This window comes from Cervus elaphus, chromosome 30 (genome assembly GCF_910594005.1).
Source record: "Cervus elaphus chromosome 30, mCerEla1.1, whole genome shotgun sequence".
NCBI lineage: Eukaryota > Metazoa > Chordata > Mammalia > Artiodactyla > Cervidae > Cervus > Cervus elaphus.
Window position 1 is genome coordinate 68,211,796 of NC_057844.1, and position 25,217 is coordinate 68,237,012.

Below are 25,217 nucleotides of genomic sequence, written 5' to 3' on the forward strand. Positions count from 1 at the left end.
GGAGTTTACCCAAACTCATGCCCATCGAGTCGGTGATGCCATCCAGCCATCTCATCCTCTGTCGTCCCCTTCACCTCCTGCCCCCAATCCCTCCCAGCATCAGGGTCTTTTCCAGTGAGTCAACTCTTCGCATGAGGTGGCCAAAGTATTGGAGTTTCAGCTTCAGCATCAGTCCTTCCAGTCAACACCCAGGACTGATCTCCTTTAGGATGGACTGGCTGGATCTCCTTGCAGTCCAAGGGACTCTCAAGAGTCTTCTCCAACACCACAGTTCAAAAGCATCAATTTTTCGGCACTCAGCTTTCTTCACAGTCCAACCCTGACATCCATACATGACCACTGGAAAAACCATAGCTTTGACCAGACAGACCTTTGTTGGCAAAGTAATGTCTCTGCTTTTTAATGTGCTATCTAGGTTGGTCATAACTTTCCTTTCAAGGAGTAAGTGTCTTTTAATTCCATGGCTGCAATCAGCATCCACTGTGATTTTGGAGCCCCAAAAATAAAGTCTGACACTGTTTCCACTGTCTCCCCATCTATTTCCCATGAGGTGATAGGACTGATGCCATGATCTTAGTTTTCTGAATGTTGAGCTTTAAGCCAACTTTTTCACTCTCCTCTTTCACTTTCATCAAGAGGCTTTTCAGTTCTTCTTCACTTTCTGCCATAAGGGTGGTGTCATCTGCATATTTGAGGTTATTGATATTTCTCCCAGAAACCTTGATTCCAGCTTGTGCTTCTTCCAGCCCAGTGTTTCTCATGATGTACTCTGCATATAAGTTAAATAAACAGGGTGACAATATACAGCCCTGATGTACTCCTTTTCCTATTTGTAACCAGTCAGTTGTTCCATGTCCAGTTCTAACTGTTGCTTCCTGACCTGCATACAGGCTTCTCAAGAGGCAGGTCAGGTGGTCTGGTATTCCCATCTCTTTCAGAATTTTCCGCAGTTTATTGTGATCCACACAGTCGAAGGCTTTTGCGTAGTCAAGAAAGCAGAAATAGATGTTTTTTCTGAAACTCTCTTGCTTTTTTGATGATCCAGCGGATATTGGCAATTTGATCTCTGGTTCCTCTGCCTTTTCTAAAACCAGCTTGAATATCTGGAAGTTCTCGGTTCACGTATTGCTGAAGCCTGGCTTGGAAAATTTTGAACATTACTTTACTAGAGTGTGAGATGAGTGCAGTTGTGTGGTAGTTTGAGCATTCTTTGGCATTGCCTTTCTTAGGGATTGGAATGAAAACTAATCTTTTCCAGTCCTGTGGCCACTGCTGAATTTTCCAAATTTGCTGGGATATTGAGCGCAGCACCTTCACAGCATCATCTTTCAGGATTTGAAATAGCTCAACTGGAATTCCATCACCTCCACTAGCTTTGTTTGTAGTGATGCTTTCTAAGCCCCACTTGACTTCACATTCCAGGATGTCTGGCTCTAGGTGAGTGATCACACCATTGTGATTATCTGGGTCATGAAGATCTTTTTTTGTACAGTTCTTCTGTGTATTCTTGCCACCTCTTCTTAAAATCTTCTGCTTCTGTTAGGTCCATACCATTTCTGTCCTTTATAGAACCCATCTTTGCCTGAAATGTTCCCTTGATATCTCTAATTTTCTTGAAAAGATCTCTAGTCTTTCCCATTCTGTTGTTTTTCTCTATTTCTCTGCATTGATCACTGAGAAAGGCTTTTTTTAATCTCTCCTGCCTATTCTTTGGAACTCTGCATTCAAATGGGAATATCTTTCCTTTTTTCCTTTGCTTTTTGCTTCCTTTCTTTTCACAGCTATTTGTAAGGCCTCCTCAGAAAACCATTTTGCCTTTTTGCATTTCTTTTCCATGGGAATGTTCTTGATCCCTGTCTCCTGTACAATGTCACGAACCTCCATCCATAGTTCATCAGGCTCTCTGTCTATCAGATCTAGTCCCTTAAATCTGTTTCTCACTTCCACTGTATAGTCATAAGGGATTTGATTTAGGTCATACCTGAATGGTCTAGTGGCTTTCGCTACTTTCTTCAGTTTAAGTCTGAATTTGGCAGTAAGGAGTTCATGATCTGAGCCACAGTCAACTCCTGGTCTTGTTTTTGCTGACTGATTAGAGCTTCTCCATCTTTGGCTGCAAAGAATATAATCAATCTGATTTCAGTTTCGACCATCTGGTGATGTCCATGTGTATAGTCTTCTCTTGTGTTGTTGGAAGAGGGTGTTTGCTATGAACAGTGCGTTCTCTTGGCAAAACTCTATTGGCCTTTGCCCTGCTTCATTCTGTTCTTCAAGGCCAAATTTCCCTGTTACTCTAGGTGTTTCTTGACTTTCTACTTTTGCATTCCAGTCCCCTATAATGAAAAGGACATCTTTTTTGGGTGTTAGTTCCCAAAGGTCTTGTAGGTCTTCATAGAACCATTCAACTTCAGCTTCTTCAGCATTACTAGTTGGGGCATAGGCTTGGATTACGTTTAATTGAATGGTTTGCCCTGGAAACCAACAGAGATCATTCTGTCACTTTTGAGATTGCATCCAAGTACTGCATTTTTAACTCTTTTGTTGGCTATGATGGCTACTCCATTTCTTCTAAGGGATTCCTGCCCACAGTAGTAGATATAATGGTCATCTGAGTTAAATTCACCCATTCCAGTCCATTTTAGTTCGCTGATTCCTAGAATGTCGACATTCACTCTTGCTGTCTCCTGTTTGACTACTTCCAATTTGCCTTGATTCATGGACCTAACAGTCCAGGTTCCTATGCAATATTGCTCTTTACAGCATTGGACTTCGCTTCTGTGACCAGTCCCATCCACAACTGGGTATTGTTTTTGCTTTGGCTCCATCCCTTCATTCTTTCTGGAGTTATATCTCCACTGATCTCCAGTAGCATACTGGGCACCTACCGACCTGGGAAGTTCCTCTTTCAGTATCCTATCATTTTGCCTTCTCATACTGTTCATGGAGTTCTCAAGGCAAGAATACTGAAGTGGTTTGCCATTCACTTCTCCAGTGGACCACATTCTGTCAGACCTTCCACCATGACCCGACCATCTTGGGTGGCCCCACATGGCATGGCTTAGTTTCATTGAGTTAGACATGACTGTGGTCCTGTGCAGAAGTGCTGGACATAGATAATTGGCCACAAAGCCAACAATAGGGTTGATTTTTAAAATTAGCATAGGTACATGTCTATGATAGAACAATATTTGATTTAAATGCAAAGATCCAAGAAATCAAGAACCATTATAAAATAATGAAACATAAAGAAATAAAACATAAGAATCATAAAATTCTTATGAAAACAGAGAATCAAACAAATCAGGTTAAGGACCTTGAGTGAGTTGTCCTACTTCTGATGTCATCCTTTTATTCTTGTGTAAGTGTAGTTTTTCCCTCTGTTTGAGCATTTTTTTTAAGGTGCTTTTGAGTTCACCAGTTCTCTCTATAGGCCACTCCAGTGCAGGGACCCTTTGTGATTGGAAGTTAACCCTAGAGTTAATTTTCTTTTAGTTTCACTGTACATGAGCTAGTTAATACCTGATAAAGGTCCTTCTGTCCAGGTTGGTGATAGTCCTTTGCATTATGTCTTTTCCAGTATAATCCTCTGGTTGTAGGCCACAGGCATCTGGTTTCCAAAGAGAGATTACTGAGATAAGCTTTAGAAATAAACTTTAGAATATCTCTTAATAACTCAATTAAAGTTTTTAGTAATATAACAAAACAGCAAAGGAAGACCTGGGAAGTGAGCCTTGGCAAGCATAGACCTTAATTAACAAAACTAGAATATAATATTTAGTGAAACATAAAGAAATTTTTCCTTCATGAGGACATATTAACTCGGCAGCCAGGGAAGGCTTTATCTCATCAAATAAAAATGAGTTTTGTCATGGGGCTGGGGAAAGTCAAGTGACCATCTTATGTTTCCCACAACCCTATTTGATTTATAGTTAGTTTACCCACTTTGATTTCCCCAATTTAGGAGTAGAGTGTTGCCATGTTTTAAGGACATCAGGATAGCAAGTGTCTGACAACGAGGGGTTAAGTTTTGTAAAAGCAGAATAAAGATTATGGTACATGTAGATAAAGCTCAGGCTCATTTTCTTTACCAGAGTAAGAAAAGTTTTTAAAAACAAATATAAATCAGTTAAAGGCAAAGAAATTCACACTGTTTGTTATTAAATACTGCATTCCTAAGTAACTTTGTTTTCTTAACAGAGAGAGAGAAAAAAAAATTCAGTCTGGCACCAGGTTACTATTAATTACAAAATTTGTTTATCTGGTTAATCTTAGTAAATTTTTGCCATAAACCTTGAAGAAGAAGCAGTATTTTTGCAAAGGCATCAGAGGGAAACCATAGAAGACACATTTAGAATCTGATTACATTTGACGAAGCAACCTGGTCATTGCTGTGGCATGTAACACTTTAATATGACAATTAGGATTATAACTGACAATATTTTTGCCAGGACATATCAAATCTTTATGAATTTCATATAATTTTTAGACTATCTGTGTTAGCGACATCTACCATATAATATAACCTAAAAAGATTTGTTACTTATTTGACAGTACTTCCCATGTACCTTTAACATGGTCAATGAACCTAATTAGTTTAATATCCTTCTTTGGGATGCCTCAGGGGCCCTCAGAAACACCTCAAATTTAGCTAGAAATCAAAACAACTTCATTAGAATTTAAGAAAGTTTTCCCAAAAATATCTAAAGGGTTTATAACATTCAGTGAGATAGGATCATGCAGGTCACTGAGAAACAACAGTTATTTACTTAGCAACAGTAGCAAAAGATTTCAAAGGTAAACATAGAACAGATCATTTAAAAGGAAAATAAACTTAATATTCATTATCAAAGGTAATTTAACATTTTAAGAAAACTTGTACCACACACCCTACTTTTCTTAAGCAACTATGAAGTATCATTTGTATCAGTACAGTACTCCGTAGATTGGTAAATATAAATCAGTTAAAGCTCTTACCTCACTTGCATTTTCTTTTCTTAAAAGCTTCTTTACATTGTTGCTTTCCTTGCTGACAATTTGCAATAGATATAAACCTATGCACAATAAAAGTATTATACAATGTTGATGACCCAAGACATGTCTCTGTTAATTAGATCAGCAAGCAAACATTAATATTGAATATTTCCCAGTTCACATGAACCTGAAATTCATTGAGTTTAATTTTTTTGAATTTAGAATTCTTTGGTTTGTAAGCACTTACTTTTCTTTAGGCCAACTACATTAGAGCTCATTTATAAATTAGCCTCAGTAATATTATCCAAAGACAAAAAATACACACTGAGACATACATATATATCCATATAGAGACTTTATAATTTTTTTGTTTGATCAGAAGAACCTAACAGGCTAAAGAAACAGTAGGGGAAGGAGTGAGGGAATCTGGGCTCTCCCTCCCCCTGAGAGATAGGAGAAGTTAGATGGGAATTCTTTATGATGTTAGGAAAGTTTTCTGATTTTTCAGGCTTTGGATTATAGGAGAAAGTCAGTATTTTAACAGAGGATTTTTGAACACAGAGTAAGGTGGGAGATTGTTCTTCCCAAGTAGAGTGGGTAAGAAAATCCCAGGAAAAAGTAAAGCGCAGAGCATGCTGGCTGGTGAGATGGTACGAGCACTAGCAAGCTGCTCAGGGAGAAAGATTCTGGGAGGCAGCAGGGCCTGGGGGAGGTAATTTTTTTTATCCCAGGAAAACAAGTTTGTCATTCAGTGGTGCAAATTTGTTGCAGGTAGAGGCAGGCACCAAGCTCCAACTTCCAGCACATTGTTTTCCATGTTGAGAAAAACACAATCCTAGTGCATAAGGCTTACTGGGGGTTGTAGTTTAGGCAGAGTGAGAGAAAGGGAGAAAAGTCAGAAGTCTCCAGCCAGAAGTTTGGATGAGACCTGCAGTTTACCTTACATCTGAGGCACGGCACCAAATGTCAGGTGTGGTTCTTTTCCCTCCATCCTCGTCTTGTTGTAGTAAAAAATTAAAATGACACATCAGGAAAGCTCATGCAGGCAGGATTTATTAAACAAGTGACATGAAATACACTCCTGAGGCGTGAGAGCAGACCGACTTCTGTAAGAGTGGTCCCATCTGTCTTTTTTTTTTTTTTTTTCCACCCTGTCTTTTAACGTCCTTTGTTCCCTCTCCTAAGCAGTCCCCAGAGCCTGGTTTGTCCTGCCCCATGTCAAAGAGCTAGTTGTGACTTTTGGTGTTCTTGTAGAAAATGAGCGCATGTCCCTCTATTCTGCCATCTTAAAGATATCACTAGCAATACCACAAGGTTGCCAGGGGAAGTGTCAATGACCTCAGATATACAGATGTCACTACTCTAATGGCAGGAAGCAAAGAGGAACTAAAGAGCCTCTTGATGAAGGTTAAAGAGGGGAGTGAAAAAGCTGGCTTAAAACTCAACATTTAAAACACAAAAATCATGGCATCTGGTCCCATCACTTCATGGCAAAGAAATGGGGAAACAATGGAAACAGTGACAGGCTTTATTTTCTTGGGCTCCAAAGTCACTGCAGATGGTGACTGCAGCCATTTAATTAAAAGATGCTTGCTTCTTGAAAGAAAAGCTATGACAAACCTAGACAGCATATGAAAAAGCAGAGACATCACTTTGCCAACAAAGGTCCATATAGTCAAAGCTATGGTTTTTCCAGTAATCATGTATGGATGTGAGATTTGAACCATAAAGAAGGCTGAGCAACAAAGAATTGATGCTTTCGAACTGCGGTGCTGGATAAGACCTTGAGAGTCCCTTGGACTGCAAGGAGATCAAACCAGTCAATCCTAAAGGGACTCAATCCTGAATATTCATTGGAAGGACTGATATTGAAGCTGAAGCTCCAATACTTTGGTCACCTGATGTGAAGAAGCCGGACTCATTGGAAATGACTCTGATGATGGGAAAGATAGAGGGCAGGAGGAGAAGGGGATGACAGAGGATGAGATGGTTGGATGGCATCATCCTTTAAATAGACATGAGTTTGAGCAAGCTCTGAGAGATGATGAAGGACAGGGAAGCCTGGTGTGCTGCAGTCCATGGGGTCGCAATGAGTCGGAAAGGACTGAGTGACTGAAGAACAACAGCAGCGTCAATCAGGGCTTGTACCTGAGACCAACCAGGGAAGGGGGCATTTCCCACCAAAGGTTTTTACTCCGGGCTGCAGACTTTTCCTTTGTTCTGTTTCACTCAGGCTGTTTTATTCCTTTGTTTGCCTTTTAGTTGCCGCTTTTTAATTGCCATTTTGGACTCCTTTCTCAAACTACCCAACATTTCCTTATATCTGTAGAACACAGATTAAAGACTGGTAATATTTCAGACAAAACCTCAAAATTATAACCCATATTTATTAGTTTGTGTGAATGTGTGTGTTCAGTGATGTCCGACACTTTTGCAAACTCATGGACTGTAGCCCGTCAGATTCCTCTGTCCATCAGATTTTCCAGGGAAGAATACTGGAGTGGGTCCCGTTTTCTATTCCAGGAGATCTTCCCGATCCAGGAATTGAACCCACGTATTCTGCCTTGACAGGCGAGTTCTTTACCACTGTGCCACTTGGGAAGCCCATTCATTAGTTTACTTAATCTTATAGAATTAATCATTTTTACTAGCATTTTTCATACAATCAGAAATTCCATTAAATTTTAAATATCTTACCTGGTTCAGCAGCATGATATAAAAGTTATCAGAAACCTGTTCTTGTCAGAAGTCCTTCCTGTGATTCTTCTTATAGATGAAGCAATTTGGAAAGCCTCAGCTTAAACTGTCTGCAGATGATTAAGGACTTAAAAAAGCAAAGTTTGAGATCGGAATACAGTGTTTTTTGACAAGGAAGTTTAACCAAGTTGTTGGGACATACAGTATCTTAAAATAGCAACTAGAATTATGACTGATACAATTACACCAGTACATATCCAAATTTCAGAAATTTATCTAATTTTTACCATGTCTAGGTTAATAACATTCATTCATAAAGTATACTCTAAGTAGTTTTATCACTCGTGTGATAATGCTCTCCAGTAATTTTATGTACCAAATAATACTAGTTAAGTATTTTTCTTAGATGCATCAGAGGCTCTCTAAAAGCATTTTAAAGCTGTCTGGAAGTCAAAAGAACTTTAATGAAAATTGTATATTTGGAAAGTTTGTGAAGAATTTTCAAAACACTTGGTCAAATAAGGTCATAGATCACTGTGAAACATTACTTATTCCTTAACGAAAGTGAGAAGACATCTCAAATGCAAATAGAGATCACTTAAAGGCATAGAAGCTCACACAATCAATCAAAGTCAACATTACAGGAGAACTTTGTCCTTCTAACAGAAAGAGAAAACCAAATCTAGTCTTGTACCAGTTTGCTTTTAATAATAAAAGTCATTTACTTAATTAAATTTAGTATAAACTTAGCCCATCTGTACCATGCACAAAGTTCTTTTTTCAGTGTTGCCTTTCTACAAATCTTTCATCATTTTCTGTATCTATGTTATTTTGTTCTTAAATTATCCCATGTTGAAACAACTGCATAAACTTCCATCATTTAACTTGATTTAGCACAACTCTAAAATTTTACATTACCAAATATCTGTAGAGGTCATTTATATCTAAAAGGCACAAAAGGAGAAATGCAAATTTCTCTTCTAACTTATTATGCAAAACTCAATCATCTTGGCTATTTTCAGGAAATTTTTTTCTCCAGTTCTCAAGTATCCACTTAAGTTTTAAAAAACAGATAATAGTTATAGACAGTAATGTATATCATTTGCTCACATTCACATGGCTCACTTTAAGCAAAACCAGAAAGAGGGAACAGGATTTGGACTCAGGCAGGAAGACAACACAGACACCCACACATACATCCTGCAATATAAGCCAAATTGCAAAAGGCCCATTTTGATACAATAGCAGAGCCATTAAGGGTCATTGTTCTCCAGATCTTAGAGAGTATGAAGAATACACAGTGCTACAATAAAAATACAGTTTTCTTTCATTTACATGAACATAGCTGAAGATCTCCCAGTTTTGCAACATATACCCTAGTGGGACTGTAAGATGGAACAGAGCTCTGATCATCCATACTTAATTATTCACAGCTGGTGTCATCAAATATCAAGCAAACAACAATTCAAAATGTTCTCTCAGGATCACAGTTCCCTAGCCCCCAAAAGGGAGATTCCAAAACCATGTCCCTTTAGTCAAAATGGGGAGAACCTCAACCAATGTCCCATCAGAAATAAAGCTGACCAAGGCTAGACCAAGGCTAGTCTAAAAGGGAAAATGCTAACCAGTGCTGCACCACAGGCAAAGCCCAACTCAATGCATCATCACACATGAGCTGCATTACTCACTAAAGACATCTCAGTTGGCCAGTGCAAGTACTGATGCGCATACAAACAACAAACATACGGTCCCACATACAAATAATCAGCTCAGGTATAGCCCCCAAATTCCACCTCCATTTCCAGATGGAGGCTACAGAGTGACCTGGCTCCCAAAAAAGAATGGAAAGAGTGACTCATGCCAAAATGATACACACAAAAGCATGTAAAATATGGTTGCACAGACAGAAATTCTGAGGAGGTGTAAAAATTTTACATCCACACCCAGGTAGAGGCCTCTAAACAGATTGGCCCAGCTCTCTAAAGAGAACAGACCCAGAGTGGCTCACTTCCTGTAAGGGAAGCAGCCCAAATGGGGTAGAAAGAGTTCCCAGCCTGCACAAGCTGGAATGACTTACCTTCCAAGCAACACTGAATGTGGACTGCAGCTCTGGACATTTCTTTGCTCCAAACAGTCTTGTGCCATGAGGCAGTTGGTACCTCTCAAGGACAGTGCCTCCCAGTTCCCTGGAGCAAATGAGTTCCAGCAGCCTCTGGGGACTCAGAGAAGGGACTTTCTGTGGCTGGAGTTGACCTACTATGGGCACAGACTCTTGGCTGCCTTGCCAAAATTGTAAATGAAAGCAAGTTCATGTGCCTGATGTATAGTGAGGCCAAACAATAAGGAAATGTCAGAGTTTGGAGCAGAGAAAAGTTTATTGTAGGGCCATGCAAGGAGATGGGTGGCTCATGCCTCTGGAACTCCAAAATCCCCAAAGGATTTCAGGAAAGTATTTTTAAAGGTTAGGTAAGGGAGAGGGGTCACAGGGTATGTGATCAGCTCATGTATAGTTCTCTTGATTGGTTGATAGTGAGGTAAAAGGTCAGTGTCACAGGGGTTAACATTATCAATCCTTAGGCTTCAGCGGACCTGGGAGCTATATGCTCATGGTCATCAACTAGTTAACATCTTCCTTTAGGTAGGGGTTTTGACATCTGTAAAACAACTCAGGAAATATGATTCAAATACTGTCATCTAGGTGCTTCAGAGAGGAGTTAAAGCAGAGGATATGGGTAAGGGACCTGTCTTGGGAAGACCCCATAGGGTCCTACTCAGTTACAGATAAAGACCTAGGAAGGACTGGGGTGGATGCAGGGTGGGAGGATAAAGGTAGGCGTGTCAGTGAGTGTTCAGGAACAAGAAGGAAACCAACCTGGCTGTGAGAAAAGATTCCTGTTGGGACAGAGGGATATGTGATGGGAAAAGCAGGTTGGGGCTACTGCAAATATGCAGACACTCACATTGGTCCTGATTGTACTGAGGCAGGAGGCTGGGCTTTGCAAGCTGCATAAGATGACATATCTCCTGCTGCTGCTGTTGCTAAGTCACTTCAGTCATGTCCGACTCTGTGTAACCCCATAGACAGCAGCCCATCAGGCTCCCCCGTCCCTAGGATTCTCCAAGCAAGAACACTGGAGTGAGTTGCCATTTCCTTCTCCAATGCGTGAAAGTGAAAAATGAAAGTGAAGTCGCTCAGTCGTGTCTGACTCTTAGTGACCCCATGAACTGCAGGCTACCAGGCTCCTCTGTCCATGGGATTTTCCAGGCAAGAGTACTGGAGTGGGGTGCCATGGCCTTCTCCAATATATCTCCTAAATTCACCTAAATGCACCGATGTTTATTTCTCAGGGACTGATAAACTTTGAGAAATCTGGTAAAGCACCAAGATAACTCACAAGATTCTATCAGTTCTTTGGTCTTGAGTTGTGTCCTTTAATTAAGAAAATATGAATTACATGTTCATGTGCATTTAATTCAGGTTCTGGAATGATTATTTGATCCAAGTAAAGTAGTTTCTTTCCTATGCTTTGGTTTCTCAAATCCCAATGAATGGCATCAAAGGCAGATATACTCCCTACTTTCAGGAAGAATACCTGGAACTTGGAAGCAAGAGCTCTGTCATTCCTCATGGGGAAGAAGTTTAATAGTTTAGAAGAAGGTGGTTGATTGGAACAGATACTAAAGACCAGATATTCTGAGGCGAATCAGTACTAGGCATTCAGAGGTGCTTTGGTGATGACTGAGTCCTGTACCTAGTGGTGGCCATGCACCTGTTATATGCAGGTAGGGCATGACCTGCTGGTTGCTTACTAGTTCTAATCAGCAGTACTTTAATCCCATCACAACGTTGGGAGTTGGTCAGCAAGAACAGTATTTTACTTGTGACTCCTCAGTTTTTTTTTCCATTTATTTTTATTAGTTGTAGGCTAATTACTTTACAATATTGTAGTGGTTTTTGCCATACATTGACATGAATCAGCCATGGATTTACATGTGTTCCCCATCCTGAACCCCACTCCCACCTCCCTCCCCATCCCTTCCCTCTGGGTTTTCCCAGTGCACCAGCTCTTAGCACTTGTCTCATGCATCCAACCTGGGCTGGTGATCTGTTTCACACTTGATAATATAGATGTTTCAATGCTGTTCTCTCAGATCATCCCACTCTCGCCTTCTCCCACAGAGTCCAAAAGTCTGTTCTATACATCTGTGTCTCTTTTTCTGTCTTGCATGTAGGGTTATTGTTACCATCTTTTTAAATTCCATATATATGCATTAGTATACTGTATTGGTCTTTATCTTTCTGGCTTACTTCTCCCTGTATAATGGGCTCCAGTTTCATCCATCTCATTAGAACTGATTGAAATGTATTCTTTTTAATGGCTGAGTAATATTCCATTGTGTATATGTACCATAGCTTTCTTATCCATTCATCTGCTGATGGACATCTAGGTTGCTTCCCTGTCCTGGCTATTATAAACAGTGCTGCGATGAACATTGGGGTGCACATGTCTCTTTTCAGATCTGGTTTCCTCAGTGTGTATGCCCAGCAGTGGGATTGCTGGGTCATATGGCAGTTCTGTTTCCAGTTTTTTAAGGAATCTCCATAGTGTTCTCTCTATGTTCTCCATAGTGGCTGTACTAGTTTGCATTCCCACCAACAGTGTAAGAGGGTTCCCTTTTCTCCACACCCTCTCCAGCATTTATTGCTTGTAGACTTTTGGATAGCAGCAATTCTGACTGGTGTGTAATGGTACCTCATTGAGGTTTTGATTTGCATTTCTCTGATAATGAGTGATGTTGAGCATCTGTTCATGTGTTTGTTAGCCATCTGTATGTCTTCTTTGGGGAAATGTCTGTTTAGTTCTTTGGCCCATTTTTTGATTGGGTCATTTATTTTTTTGGAATTGATCTGCAGGAGCTGCTTGTATATTTTTGAGATTAATCCTTTGTCTGTTTCTTCATTTGCTATTATTTTCTCCCAATCTGAGGGCTATCTTTTCACCTTACTTATAGTTTCCTTTGTTGTGCAAAAGCTTTTAAGTTTCATTAGGTCCCATTTGTTTATTTTTGCTTTTATTTCCAATATTCTGGGAGGTGGGTCATAGAGGATCCTACTGTGAATTATGTCGGAGAGTGTTTTGCCTATGTTCTCCTCTAGGAGTTTTATAGTTTCTGGTCTTACATTTAGATCTTTAATCCATTTTGAGTTTATTTTTGTGTATGGTGTTAGAAAGTGTTCTAGTTTCATTCTTTTACATGTGGTTGACCAGTTTTCCCAGCACCACTTGTTAAAGAGGTTGTCTTTTTTCCTTTGTATATTCTTGCCTCCTTTGTCGAAGATAAGGTGTCCATAGTTACGTGGATTTATCTCTGAGCTTTCTATTTTGTGCCTTTGATCTATATTTCTGTCTTTGTGCCAGTATCATACTGTCTTGATGACTGTGGCTTTGTAATAGAGACTATTTTTTACTCTAAGTGTTACTGAATTTTTGCAAATGTATCAAATGTGTGTGTCTTTTTTTGTTTTCTCTTAAAGAAGAGGGTTTAAAAAAGTTATCTGTGTGTAGTAGTATATTCTTGGTGTTAGCTGTAGTGTGGGAAAAAGTGTTGGGAGTGTGTGTTCATAAGACAAGGGACACTGTGAAGAAGTAAAAGTCTTTGATTAGCTGATAGGAGAGAAGGGAGACAGAAGGCCAGGCATGAAGCAGAAAAGGCCTAAAAGTTCTGAGGCAGGAAGGCTCTGCAGTCCCCACAGCCTGGTTGACCCCAGGGCAGGGGGTATGGAGAAAACTGAGAGCCTTGGGGAGGGTGGGGCACGCAGCCTGCACTGCTTCTTCAATTATTTTGAAGTGGAAAGATCAGAGAGCGGATGAATGGGGAAGGGATGAGAAAGTGGATTTTGAGCAAGTTTTAGGAACCAAGGAAAGTCTCAGAGGGAAGGAGAGAAGATTCTAGCTTGAGCATTGACACTCATGAGTAATTGGATTTGGCTTGGGCCACTCTGAGAAAGCCAGGTGGTAATCCACATCAAGACAGCTCACCAGCAATGTGGGTGTTCTGATATCACCCCGGATGTGTTCCAGTGACATCTGTGCCAGGTACTGTGCTTGGTCATGGAGATTCCATGTAGTATGTTAGTAGTCATTTCCCTGAAGCAGTGTGGTCTCTGGTAGGACAGTTAGTGGGAAATATGGCTGCTGGATGAAGATTTGTAAGAGGAGAGGGAAGAAGAAAGGATCATGGTAGAGAGGACAATTCTTGGGGTGGAACTGGGTTGAGGGGTAGCTCATTTGGCAGTGGTTGAATTGTTGAGTATATGCCCTCAGGGATAAATTGGAATTAAGGAGTCAATTGATCCAGGTCTCCAGGTCCAAATCCTTATTTAGGTGGTGACATGTGATTTAGGTTCCTGTCAGTCATTTAATGGAGGTGAAAATCTTCATCCCTTGATGATATCCAGAGGGCTCTGTCTGGCATTTTGAGATTTGGCAGCAAAGGAATTTGTGAAAGTCCTTAAATCAAGAGCCATGGGGAAAGAAATTTGCCTAATTGAGCAAATTCGTCTCTTTTCTGCATGGGATTACTCAAGAGTGGTATTATGGTGACAGCTGTTCTTTGTCTGACTTTGTCCTGTTCAGAGCAACATTGATCCTTTAAGTTAATTCCTCAGCAGCCCAGGCGAGTGTTATTATCTCCAGGTATTCTCTCCACTTTCCAGAGACCAATGCTGAGAGGTTACCTAGCTAGTTCAAGGTCATACAACCAGAGAGTGGTAAAACCTAAATTCTAACACAGGAACATTTCTGCCTGAGGTACACCAAGTACAATTTTTTTCTCTTTACATTTAAAAAAATAGTGGTAAAAGGCACAAACCATAAATTTACCATCTTAACTACTTTTAAGCATTTGATTCAGGGTTGTTATGTACATTCACATTATAATACAACCTATTTTCAGAACCCTTTTCATCCTGCATTAGTGTGTCATAAACACTAACTCCCCAGTCCCTTTCCAGCCCATGGGAACCACAGGGCCACTTTGTTTCTCTCTAAATTTGACTGCTCTGAGTACCTTCATGTAAGTAGAATCATACACTATTTGTCCTGTGTCCATTTTACACCCCCTCCTCCACCATCAGTGTGTAAGGGCCCAATTTCTTCACATCCTTGACAAATCTTTTTTCTTCTCCCCGCTCCCCATATTAGCTCTTCTAAAATGTGAGGTGGTGTCTCATTTCCCTAATGGTTAGTGATGTTGAGCATCTTTCCTGCTCAAGCAGAATCTCAGGCAGGATGTCATTATCTGGGTAAGTCCCAGTGCTAATTTCCTGAGTGATTTCTGTAGGGAATAATTGTAGGATAAATGACCCAACATCTTTTAAGCCAGTTTGGTAATAAAACTCATAGATTTATACTTTTGTTTTGGAAGGAAATTGAGACCTAGAAATATTAAGGGTCATGAACGTACTGAACTGGAATGGAGTAGGGGAACAGTGGGGAGGTGGACCTTCGAGGCCCTGGGTCCTCATTACCACTGCTGGGAGTAGAATCCAGTCTTCTGACTCCTGGACCATGGTCCTTTAGGCATGCCAGGCAGGGTTTGCACAATCTGAAGCTCAGTCTCTTATTGCTTATTTAATAATTCATAGACATTCATTTATTTAACATATAATTCTTGAGCATCTTCTCTGCACTATAACTATATTGTGCTAGGAATAAAGCAATAGGTATAAGAAATCTGATCTCCACTTTTACAGGTTATTATTGTCTTGCCTTGAAAATTTCCTAATTTCCTAAATACCCTGACAAAATCAGTAAATTGATCTTAATCTTTGGGCTATCTCTGCATATTAATTATTATCACTTACACAGTGCATACTGGGTTTGAATGGGGTTTTGTGGGGTGATCTTCTATATAGTTACAGTTTTCTCCTGTTAAAATTAATAAATAAGTTGTGGAGAGATAATTTGAGATTATGTAAATATACTCCACATCAAACTTTTACCCATTAGTGTTAAGTTAGTTTTAAGTTCCATGGATAATTTTCTAACTCCATTGTTCCTTCTATCTATGTTTGTTTGCATTCTAGAATGGAAAAGCTTTCCCTTCTCTCCTGTTTATGTCACAGTAAGGATTTGTGGATTCATTCATTATTTAATGGGTTATGATTCATTGCCATATATTTTAATTTTTTTTCTAAAGGCAAGATTTTTCTTTTTTCATTTATTATTTCTGGCTGTACTGGGTCTTTATTGCTGTGCATGGGCTTTCTTTGTGAAAAACAGGGGCTACTTTCTAGCTGTGGTTTGTGAGCAGTTGTCTCTCTTGTTTCAGAGCATGGGCCCTAGAGTGAGTGGGCTTCAGTAGTTGCAGTTCTTGGGCTCAGCAGTTGCAGCTTAGGGGCTCTAGAGTGCTGACTCTGTGGTTATCCAGTGACATGTGGGATCCTCCTGGACCAGGGATCAAAGCTGTCTTGCCTACATTGGCAGGCGGATTCTTTACCACTGAGCCACCAAGGAAGCCCAATTTATTTATTTCTGTGCTTGAAGTATCCCAGGTTTGTCTAGTGAGAGCCCTTCAAGCTGACTTCTCTGTCCTTTGTACATATCCTCATTATGCTGTTGTAAAAAATTTGCACAACATGAAAGTTGGGAATTACAATTTATTTGAGGCAAAATGAGGACTGCAGCCCGGGAGACAGCCTTAGAGAAATGGCTTCAGAGAGGCAAGAGGAGGAGCTAGGATACATAGGAATTTTGCAACAAAGGGCAAGTAGTCAGGAACATCAAAAGATTATTGTGAATTAAAGAAAAAAATCAAATATCCCAAGTTAAGTAATTTAGCACTTTTCTATATATGGGAAGACAAGAGTCTGGGCTCACTGAAGTTATTCCTTTGGTATGTATCTCTGTTATCTGGAGCCAGTATCCTGTGTTTTCATATGCTGAGTCTCCTTAGGGCTCATCACAGGGAATGGCTGCAGGGGGTGGTTGCAGTCTGGTGGCTGCTAGATGGCAGGTATGCTTTTCCTTCCTGAATTTCCTCAGGGCTCACCAGCTCCTGCTGATGTTTGCGACATCCTTGTTTACTGATGTTAAAGGAAATATTTAATTTCTTAAAATAATTTCATCTCTCAATTCCTTGAGCACTTCCTTATTTTATGATTCAAGGTGTTCCAGGCCCAGCTTGTACTTTCTCTGGCTGTTGTTTTTCACCTACTGATAGTGGTTCTGTTGCTGGAAATGCCTGGGGATTTGCTCACCTGGTTCATACTAGTTGTAGCAGCACCCACAGATGTTCCTCTTTTGGAGCCAGTGTTGTGACCTGACCTGTACTTGTAGTTCTTAGGATTGTGAGACGAGTCTCAGCACCAGCCATTAGGGAACTTTGAAAAGGCAGGGTTTATTACTCACATGTCCTGGAGGGCACAAGGCACACGTTGGTGACACAGTGATGTCCTGGATGAAGGAGAGAGAGTTCAGTCCAGTTCAGTCACTCAGTCCTGTCTGACTCTCTGCGACCCCATGGACTGTAGCACGCCAGGCTTCCCTGTCCATCACCAACTCCTGGAGCTTACCCAAACTCATGTCCACTGAGTCGGTGATGCCATCCAACCATCTCATCCTCTGTCGTCCCTTTCTCCTACCGCCTTCAATCGTTCCTAGCATCAGGGTCTTTTCCAGTGAGTCAGTTCTTCACATCAGGTGGCCAAAGTAGTTTCAGCTTCAGCGTCAGTCCCTCTAATGAATATTCAGGACTGATTTCCTTTAGGATGGACTGGTTGGATCTCCTTGCAGTCCAGGGACTCTCAAGAGTCTTCTCGAACACCACAGTTCAAAAACATCAATTCTTTGGCACTCAGCTTTCTTTATAGTCCAACCCTCACATCCATACATGGCTACTGGAAAAACCATAGCTTTGACTAGTTGGACCTTTGTCAGCAAAGTAATGTCTCTGCTTTTTAATATACTGTCTAAGGTTTGTCATATCTTTTCTTCCAAGGAGCAAGCATCTTTTATTTTCATAGCTGCAGTCACCACCTGCAGTAATTTTGGAGCCCAATTAAATTAATTCTGTCACTGTTTTCATTTTTTCCCAACTATTTGCCATGAAGTGATGGGACTGGATGCCATGATCTTTGTTTTTTGAATGTTGAATCTTAAGTCAGCTTTTTCACTCTCCTCTTTCACATTCATCAAGAGGCTCTTTAGTTCCTCTTGATTTTCTGCCATAAGGGTGGTGTCATCTGTATATCTGAGGTTATTGATATTTCTCCCAGTAATCTTGATTTCAGCTTGTACTTCATCCAGCCCAGTATTCCACGTGATGTAATCTTCATATAAGTTAAATAAGCAGGGTGACAATATACAGCCTTGACGTACTCCTTTCCCAATTTGGAAACAATTGCCAGTTCATTGTTCCATGCCTGGTTCTAGCTGTTGCTTCTTGACCTGCGTACAGATTTCTAAGGAGGCAGGTAAGTTGGTCTGGTATTCCCAGCTCTTTCAGAATTTTCCACAGTTTATTGTGATCCACACAGTCAAAGGCTTTAGCATAGTCTAGGGAGGGAATATTTGGACCAGGGGTTCTGCCTCTTTAGGGTTGAGGGTGTGATATCTAGTATTCAGCAGGTTCACTCTTTATTGGTTAATTAAAACATGAGAGTGGGAATTAAAAAAAAAACAGGAAGGGAGAAGCAAGCAGGCAGTGAGAAAGTCTGTTATCATGTCAACCTGAGCTTTCTACAAAAGAGAACTTCATGGGTTTGCTGACCTGGTTCTTTATCTAGTCATGTAGCTGGCATGTATTCATTGGAGGTGAATGTTTTTGAAATGGATGTCTCCATAGCTTGACATTAGGAAATTACATTATAATCAAAACAGCTAATTGTCAGGTGCTTGCACACAGTCTCCCAACCTTGGAGTTAGCCATTGCTTCAAGGAGCCTGGTTCCTTTTAGGAAAAAAAAAATTAAAAAGCAGGATCTAGGTGAAGAGGGACAAAAGGCACAAAATTCCAGTTACAAAAAAAATCATGAAGACTTAATGTCCAGGTTAGTAACTATAGTTAATAATACTGTATCGCAGACTTTCTTGGTGGTCCAGTCATAAAGAATCCACATGCCAATACAGGGGACACAGTTTCAATCCCTGGTCTGGGAATATTTCACATGCTGCAGGGCAACTAAGCCCATGCAGCATAGAGCCTATGCTCCCCAACAAGGGAAGCCATCACAATGAGAAGCCCGAGCACCACAACTATAGAGTGGCCCCTGCTCGACACAACTCAAGAAAGCCCATTCATAACAATGAAGACCCAGTGTAACCGTAAATAAATAAAGTTAAAATTACCTCCCCAAAACTACTGAAATACATTGAAAAATTACTATATTGCATATTTGAAAGCACCTAAAGTATCTAAGAGAGTCTATTGAAAAAAAAATTGCAGAGCCTAAATATTGACAGTTATGTTTTATTCAGTAGATATTCTTAAGACTTCAAGTCTAGGAGGAAGCATCTCAAGTAACCCTGAGAATAGTCCTCTGAGGAGGTGAGGGTGTAGAGCCCAGTTATATAGGAGTTTTTCCCTAAAGGACAGGTAGTCTGAACATCAAAATATTCTTAATGAAAGAAAACCAGATATCTCAAATTAAAGAATTTAGTGCTTTTCTTTGAATGGAAAGATGCAGGAATTTGGGCTCATGGAAATCATTCCTTTGATATGCACCTCAGTTATCTGGGGCCAGTATCCTGTGTTTTCTCATCCTGAGCTCCCTCTGTGGTCACTATTGGGAGTTGCTGCAGTTTTACCCTCTTGCTGGGAAGGATTGAGGGCAAGAGGAGGAGGGGCAACAGAGGATGAAGTGGTTGGATGGCATCATCAGCTCTATGGGTATGAGTTTGAGCAAACTCTGGAAGATCGTGAAGGGCAGGAAACCCCGGCATGCTGCAGTCCATGGGGTTGCAGAGTCAGACATGACTGAGTGACTGAACAGCAACAACATATAACAAGGTCTTTTGTTTGTTTGTTTGTTTCCTGTGTTCCCAAAGGACTCACCAGTTCACTCACTCAGAAGGAGGTGGCTGCAATCATTGATTACTCTACAGCCTTTGTTTACTGATATGGGAAGCAGTATTTTATTTCTCAACTGTGAAAATTCTCATCACGAGAAAAATATTTTGTAATTGTGTAGGTTAAAGAAACAAAACCCCTAACATTTGGGCACTGGAATGTTCTTTGCAGCTGGTGTGTCTTTGCTTTTAGGACCCCTCCAGTGTATAGAGCTAGGGCATACACATGAATGTATTGTTGTTTAGCCTTCAAGTTGTGTCTGACTCTTTTGTGACCCCATGTACGATAGCCCATCAGGCTCCTCTGTGCCTGGGATTTCCGAGGCAAGATACTGGAGTGGGTTACCATTTCCTTCTCTAGGGGATCTTTCTGACCCAGGGATTGAATCCGCGTCTTCTGTATTGGCAGGTGGATTCTTTACACTGAGCCACCAGGGATGCCCATATATTCCCTCACTCATATCTCTATATATTTAAAATGTAGACTTTTCCTTTTAATAAAGCCCATTAATATAGGGTTCTAATTAGAGATTGTGACCAAGTCCAAGCACACTATGCTCGCCTCACAATAAGCTGATGAATCTGACAGATGAGCTGCTGAGGCAAGGTAGAGACTTTAACTGGGAAACTGACAGACAGAGAAGATGGCAGGCTCAGTTCAGTTCAGTCGCTCAGTCGTGTCCGACTCTTTTCGACCTCATGAACCACAGCATGCCAGGCCTCCCTGTCCATCACCTACTCCTAGAGTTTACCCAAACTCATGTCCATTGAGTTGGTGATGCCATCCAACCATTTCATACTCTGTCATCCCCTTCTCCTCCTGCCCTCAATCCCTCCCAGCATCAGGGTTTTTTCAAAGGAGTCAGCTCTTCGCATGAGGTGGCCAAAGTATTGGAGTTTCAGCTTCAGCATCAGTCCTTCCAGTCAACACCCAGGACTGATCTCCTTTAGGATGGACAGGTTGGATCTCCTTGCAGTCCAAGGGACTCTCAAGAGTCTTCTCCAACACCACAGTTCAAAAGCATCAATTTTTCGGCACTCAGCTTTCTTCACAGTCCAACTCTGACATCCGTACATGACCACTGGGAAAATCATAGCCTTGACCAGATGGACCTTTGTTGGCAAAGTAATGTCTCTGCTTTTTAATATGCTATCTAGGTTGGTCATAACTTTCCTTCCAAGAAGTAAGCTTTCTTTTAATTTCATGGCTGCAGTCACCATCCATAGTGATTTTGGAGCCCGCAAAAATAAAGTCTGACACTGTTTCCACTGTCTCCTCATCAATTTCCCATGAGGTGATGGAACCAGATGCCATGATCTTAGTTTTCTGAATGTTGAGCTTTAAGCCAACTTTTTCACTCTCCTCTTTCACTTTCATCAAAAGGCTTTTTAGTTCTTCTTCACTCTCTGCCATAAGGGTGGTGACATCTGCATATTTGAGATTATTGATATTTCTCCCAGCAATCTTGATTCCAGCTTGTGCATCTTCCAGCCCAGTGTTTCTCATGATGTACTCTGCATATAAGTTAAATAAGCAGTGTGACAATATACAGCCTTGACGTACTCCTTTTCCTATTTGGAACCATTCTGTTCTTCCATGTCCAGTTCTAACTGTTGCTTCCTGACCTGCATACAGGCTTCTCAAGAGGCAGGTCAGGTGGTCTGGTATTCCCATCTCTTTCAGAATTTTCCACAGTTTATTGTGATCCACACAGTAAAAGGTTTTCGTGTAGTCAAGAAAGCAGAAATAGATGTTTTTCTGGAACTCTCTTGCTTTTTTGATGATCCAGCGGATATTGGCAATTTGATCTCTGGTTCCTCTGCCTTTTCTAAAACCAGCTTGAACATCTGGAAATTCTCGGTTCACGTATTGCTGAAGCCTGGCTTGGAGAAATTTGAGCATTACTTTACTAGCGTGTGAGATGAGTGCAATTGTGTGGTAGTTTGAGCATTCTTTGGGATTGCCTTTCTTAGGGATTGGAATGAAAACTAATCTTTTCCAGTCCTGTGGCCACTGCTGAATTTTCCAAATTTGCTGGGATATTGAGTGCAGCACGTTCACATCACCATCTTTCAGGATTTGAAATAGCTCAACTGGAATTCCATCACCTCCACTAGCTTTGTTTGTAGTGATGCTTCCTAAGGCCCACTTGACTTCACATTCCAGGATGTCTGGCTCTAGGTGAGTGATCACACCATTGTGATTATCTGGGTCATGAAGATCTTTTTTGTACAGTTTTTCTGTGTATTCTTGCCACCTCTTCTTAATATCTTCTGCTTCTGTTAGTTCCATACCATTTCTGTTCTTTTTTTTTTTTTTTTTTAATGAAAATGGAGAGATCCATTTCTGTCCTTTATCGAGCCCATCTTTGCATGAAATGTTCCCTTGGTATCACTAATTTTCTTCAAGAGATCTCTAGTCTTTCCCATTCTGTTGTTTTCCTCTATTTCTTTGCATTGATCACTGAGGAAGGCTTTCTTGTCTCTCCTTGCTATTCTTTGGAACTCTGCATTCAAATGGGAATATCTTTCCTTTTCTCCTTTGCTTTTCTCTTCTCTTCTTTTCACAGCTATTGTAAGGCCTCCTCAGACAGCTATTTTGTTTTTTTGCATTGCTTTTTCTTGGGGATGGTCTTGATCTCAGTCTCCTATAAAATGTCAGGCTAATGCCTCAAAATAGCCATCTTATTGGCGTCTGGATGCCAAGTTCTTTTATAGATCACAGAGAGAAAAAGAATAAGGAGCTAAAGTCAAAAGGCAAAATAGAGAGGGAGAGGCAGTAAAGAAAAAGGGTCTTCAGTTTTGCAAGACATCTCCAAGGGAATGGCCAGCCTTTGGAAGGGGTGTGTTAATATCTTCTACGCACAGGTGGGCAGGGACAAAGTATCTCTTCATGAACTGAACAAATGCACTGTAGTTTACAGTCAAGCAGAAGGGCAAGGGTTCTTTGAAGAGGCCATTGTGTCGGATTTTAATAATAAAAGCAAGTCAAAGAAACAGTTTTCAACATGGAGTCAGAATTGGCTTCTTCTCTGCAACAAGATGTGTAGTTTGGATTTACGTCTCTCTTCATTTCTCTTAATTTTTAACAGGTGGCTAAACCCCTTGTTTAAAATTGGTCACAAACGGAGATTAGAAGAAGATGACATGTACTCTGTGCTTCCGGAAGATCGCTCCCAGCACCTTGGAGAAGAGCTGCAAGGGTGAGCACAGGCAGCAGGGAGAAGGGGGCTAAAGGTGTGTGTGTGGGGGGCTTTGCCTTCCTCTGGGTTCTTCTGAGCCTCCTCCCCCGACCTGGCATGCTCACCTGTCTCAGGCTAACCCTGGTCTTAGCCCACTTTGGAGGTTTGGGGAGTCTATGTTCCCTGTGTGTCTGTGCAAGTGGAGGGAGCCCGCAGTTGAGGCCTTGGAGGTTGAGCTCTGTCCCTGGAGGTGGGGGTCCCTGGAGGTGGGGTCCCTGGAGTGTTACTGAGTTCAAGCTCGCTCTACTCACCACATGACAGGCCAATGAATCTGAGAGACAAGGTATTGAGGCAAGGAATATGACTTTATTCAGAAAGCTGGCTGACTCAGAAGATGGCAGACTGGTGACTCAGAGTAACCATCTTGTCAAGGTCTGGATGCCAGGTTCTTTTGTAGAGTCAGAGAGAAGGAAGCAATGAGGAACTAAAGTCAAAATGCAGAATAGAGAGGGAGAGGCAGTGGGGAAGTAAAGTGAAAGGATTTTCAGTCCTATAACACATCTCCAAGGGAATGGCCAGCCTTTGGAAGGGGAGTGCTAATGTCTTCTATTCACAGGTAGGGAGGTCAGATTATCTAAGAGCTAAACAAAGGCACTTTAGTTTACAGTCAGTCAGAGTGGCAGGGTCCTCTGAGGCAGGCCATTATGTATGACTGTAATAACAAAAGCAACAAAAAGCAAGTCAGAGAAACAGCTTCCAACATGTAGTCAGCATTAGCTTCTTTTCTGCAACAGGAGGAAGGTGTCTGCCCTCTTGAGCTGTTCATGGTGCTGTGAATCCAGCAAAGTTTGGTAGGAACTCATTTCCCAAGACTAGGACTTTTCCCTTCAAGGCTTGTTGAAGGGAAACAGGCCTGGTGCTTCAGGGTCTGCACCGTTCATCTTTGCTCACAGGAGCCCTGTGGGCAGTTAGCCAGCATTTATGGGGCAACCACAGAGCGCCCTGTAGTAAACGCATATCTTCCACTCCACCCCTCCCCTGTTTTCCTTGTGGTGGACACACTATTCTTTACTGTGCTTTGTTTCTCATCACAGGTACTGGGATAAAGAAGTGAAGAGAGCTGAGAAAGATGCACGGGAGCCTTCTTTAATGAAAGCAATCATAAACTGTTACTGGAAATCCTATTTGCCTTTTGCAATTTTTAAGCTTTTTGAGGTAAAAGCTTTTATATAGAGTGCATTGCTGTATACATGCAGATCAGTACTGAGATGGATGCAACTGGTAGGGAAAGAGGCCAGTGGTTTAAGATCAGAGGATAAAATGTCTAGGAAACATGATGTAGCTCAATGGTTGTATTTATCTTTAGAATACAAAGATACTTAAAGGACTGGACCTCTGGGGGATTGCTCTTTTCCTTTTAACTGATTAAAATGTAGTATCCTGTAAAGAAGGACTGAAAAGAAAAGACGTTTTATTCCAAGTTAGGATATTGTTCAGTTCAGTTCAGTCACTCAGTTGTGTCCAACTCTTTGTGACCCCATGAACCCCAGCATGCCAGGCCTCCCTATCCATCACCAACTCCTGGAGTTTAACCAAACTCATGTCCATTGAGTTGGTTATTACATCCAGCCATCTCATCCTCTGTCGTCCCCTTCTCCTCCTGCCTTCAATCTTTTCCAGCATCAGGGTTTTTTCAAAGGAGTCAGCTCTTCGAATCAGGTGGCCAAAGTATTGGAGTTTCAGCTTCACCATCAGTCCTTCCAATGAATACCCAGGACTGATCTCCTTTAGGATGGACAGGTTGGATCTCCTTGCAGTCCAAGGGACTCTCAAGAGTCTTCTCCAACACCACAGTTCAAAAGCATCAATTCTTAAGTGCTCAGCTTTCTTTATAGTCCAACTTTCACATCTGTACATGACTACTGGAAAAATCATGGCCTTGACTAGATGGACCTTTGTTGGCAAAGTAATGTCTCTGTTTTTTAATATGCTATCTAGGTTGGTCATAACTTTGCTTCCAAGCAGTAAGCTTTCTTTTAATTTCATGGATGCAGTCACCATCTGCAGTGATTTTGGAGCCCCCCAAAATAAAGTTAGCCACTGTTTCCACTATTTCCCTGTCTATTTACCTTGAAGTGATGGAACCAGATGCTATGATCTTAGTTTTCTGAATGTTAAGCTTTAAGCGAACTTTTTCACTCTCCTCTTTCACTTTCATCAAGAGGCTCTTAGTTCTTCTTCACTTTCTGCCATAAGGTTGGTGTCATCTGCCTATCTGAGGTTATTGATATTTCTCT

At 41.0% G+C, this 25,217-nt stretch overlaps 1 protein-coding gene across 1 annotated transcript in view; it reads left to right on the forward strand.

Annotated features, from left to right (window-relative positions):
* Positions 1 to 25,217, forward strand: part of LOC122687097 (ATP-binding cassette sub-family C member 4-like) — a 330,146-nt gene that overhangs the window by 30,438 nt on the left and 274,491 nt on the right. Inside the window, exons 2-3 of the mRNA XM_043892537.1 lie at positions 22,831 to 22,941; positions 24,015 to 24,135. Coding sequence (XP_043748472.1) covers positions 22,831 to 22,941; positions 24,015 to 24,135 — 232 coding nt within the window. The remainder of the gene's footprint in view (positions 1 to 22,830; positions 22,942 to 24,014; positions 24,136 to 25,217) is intronic.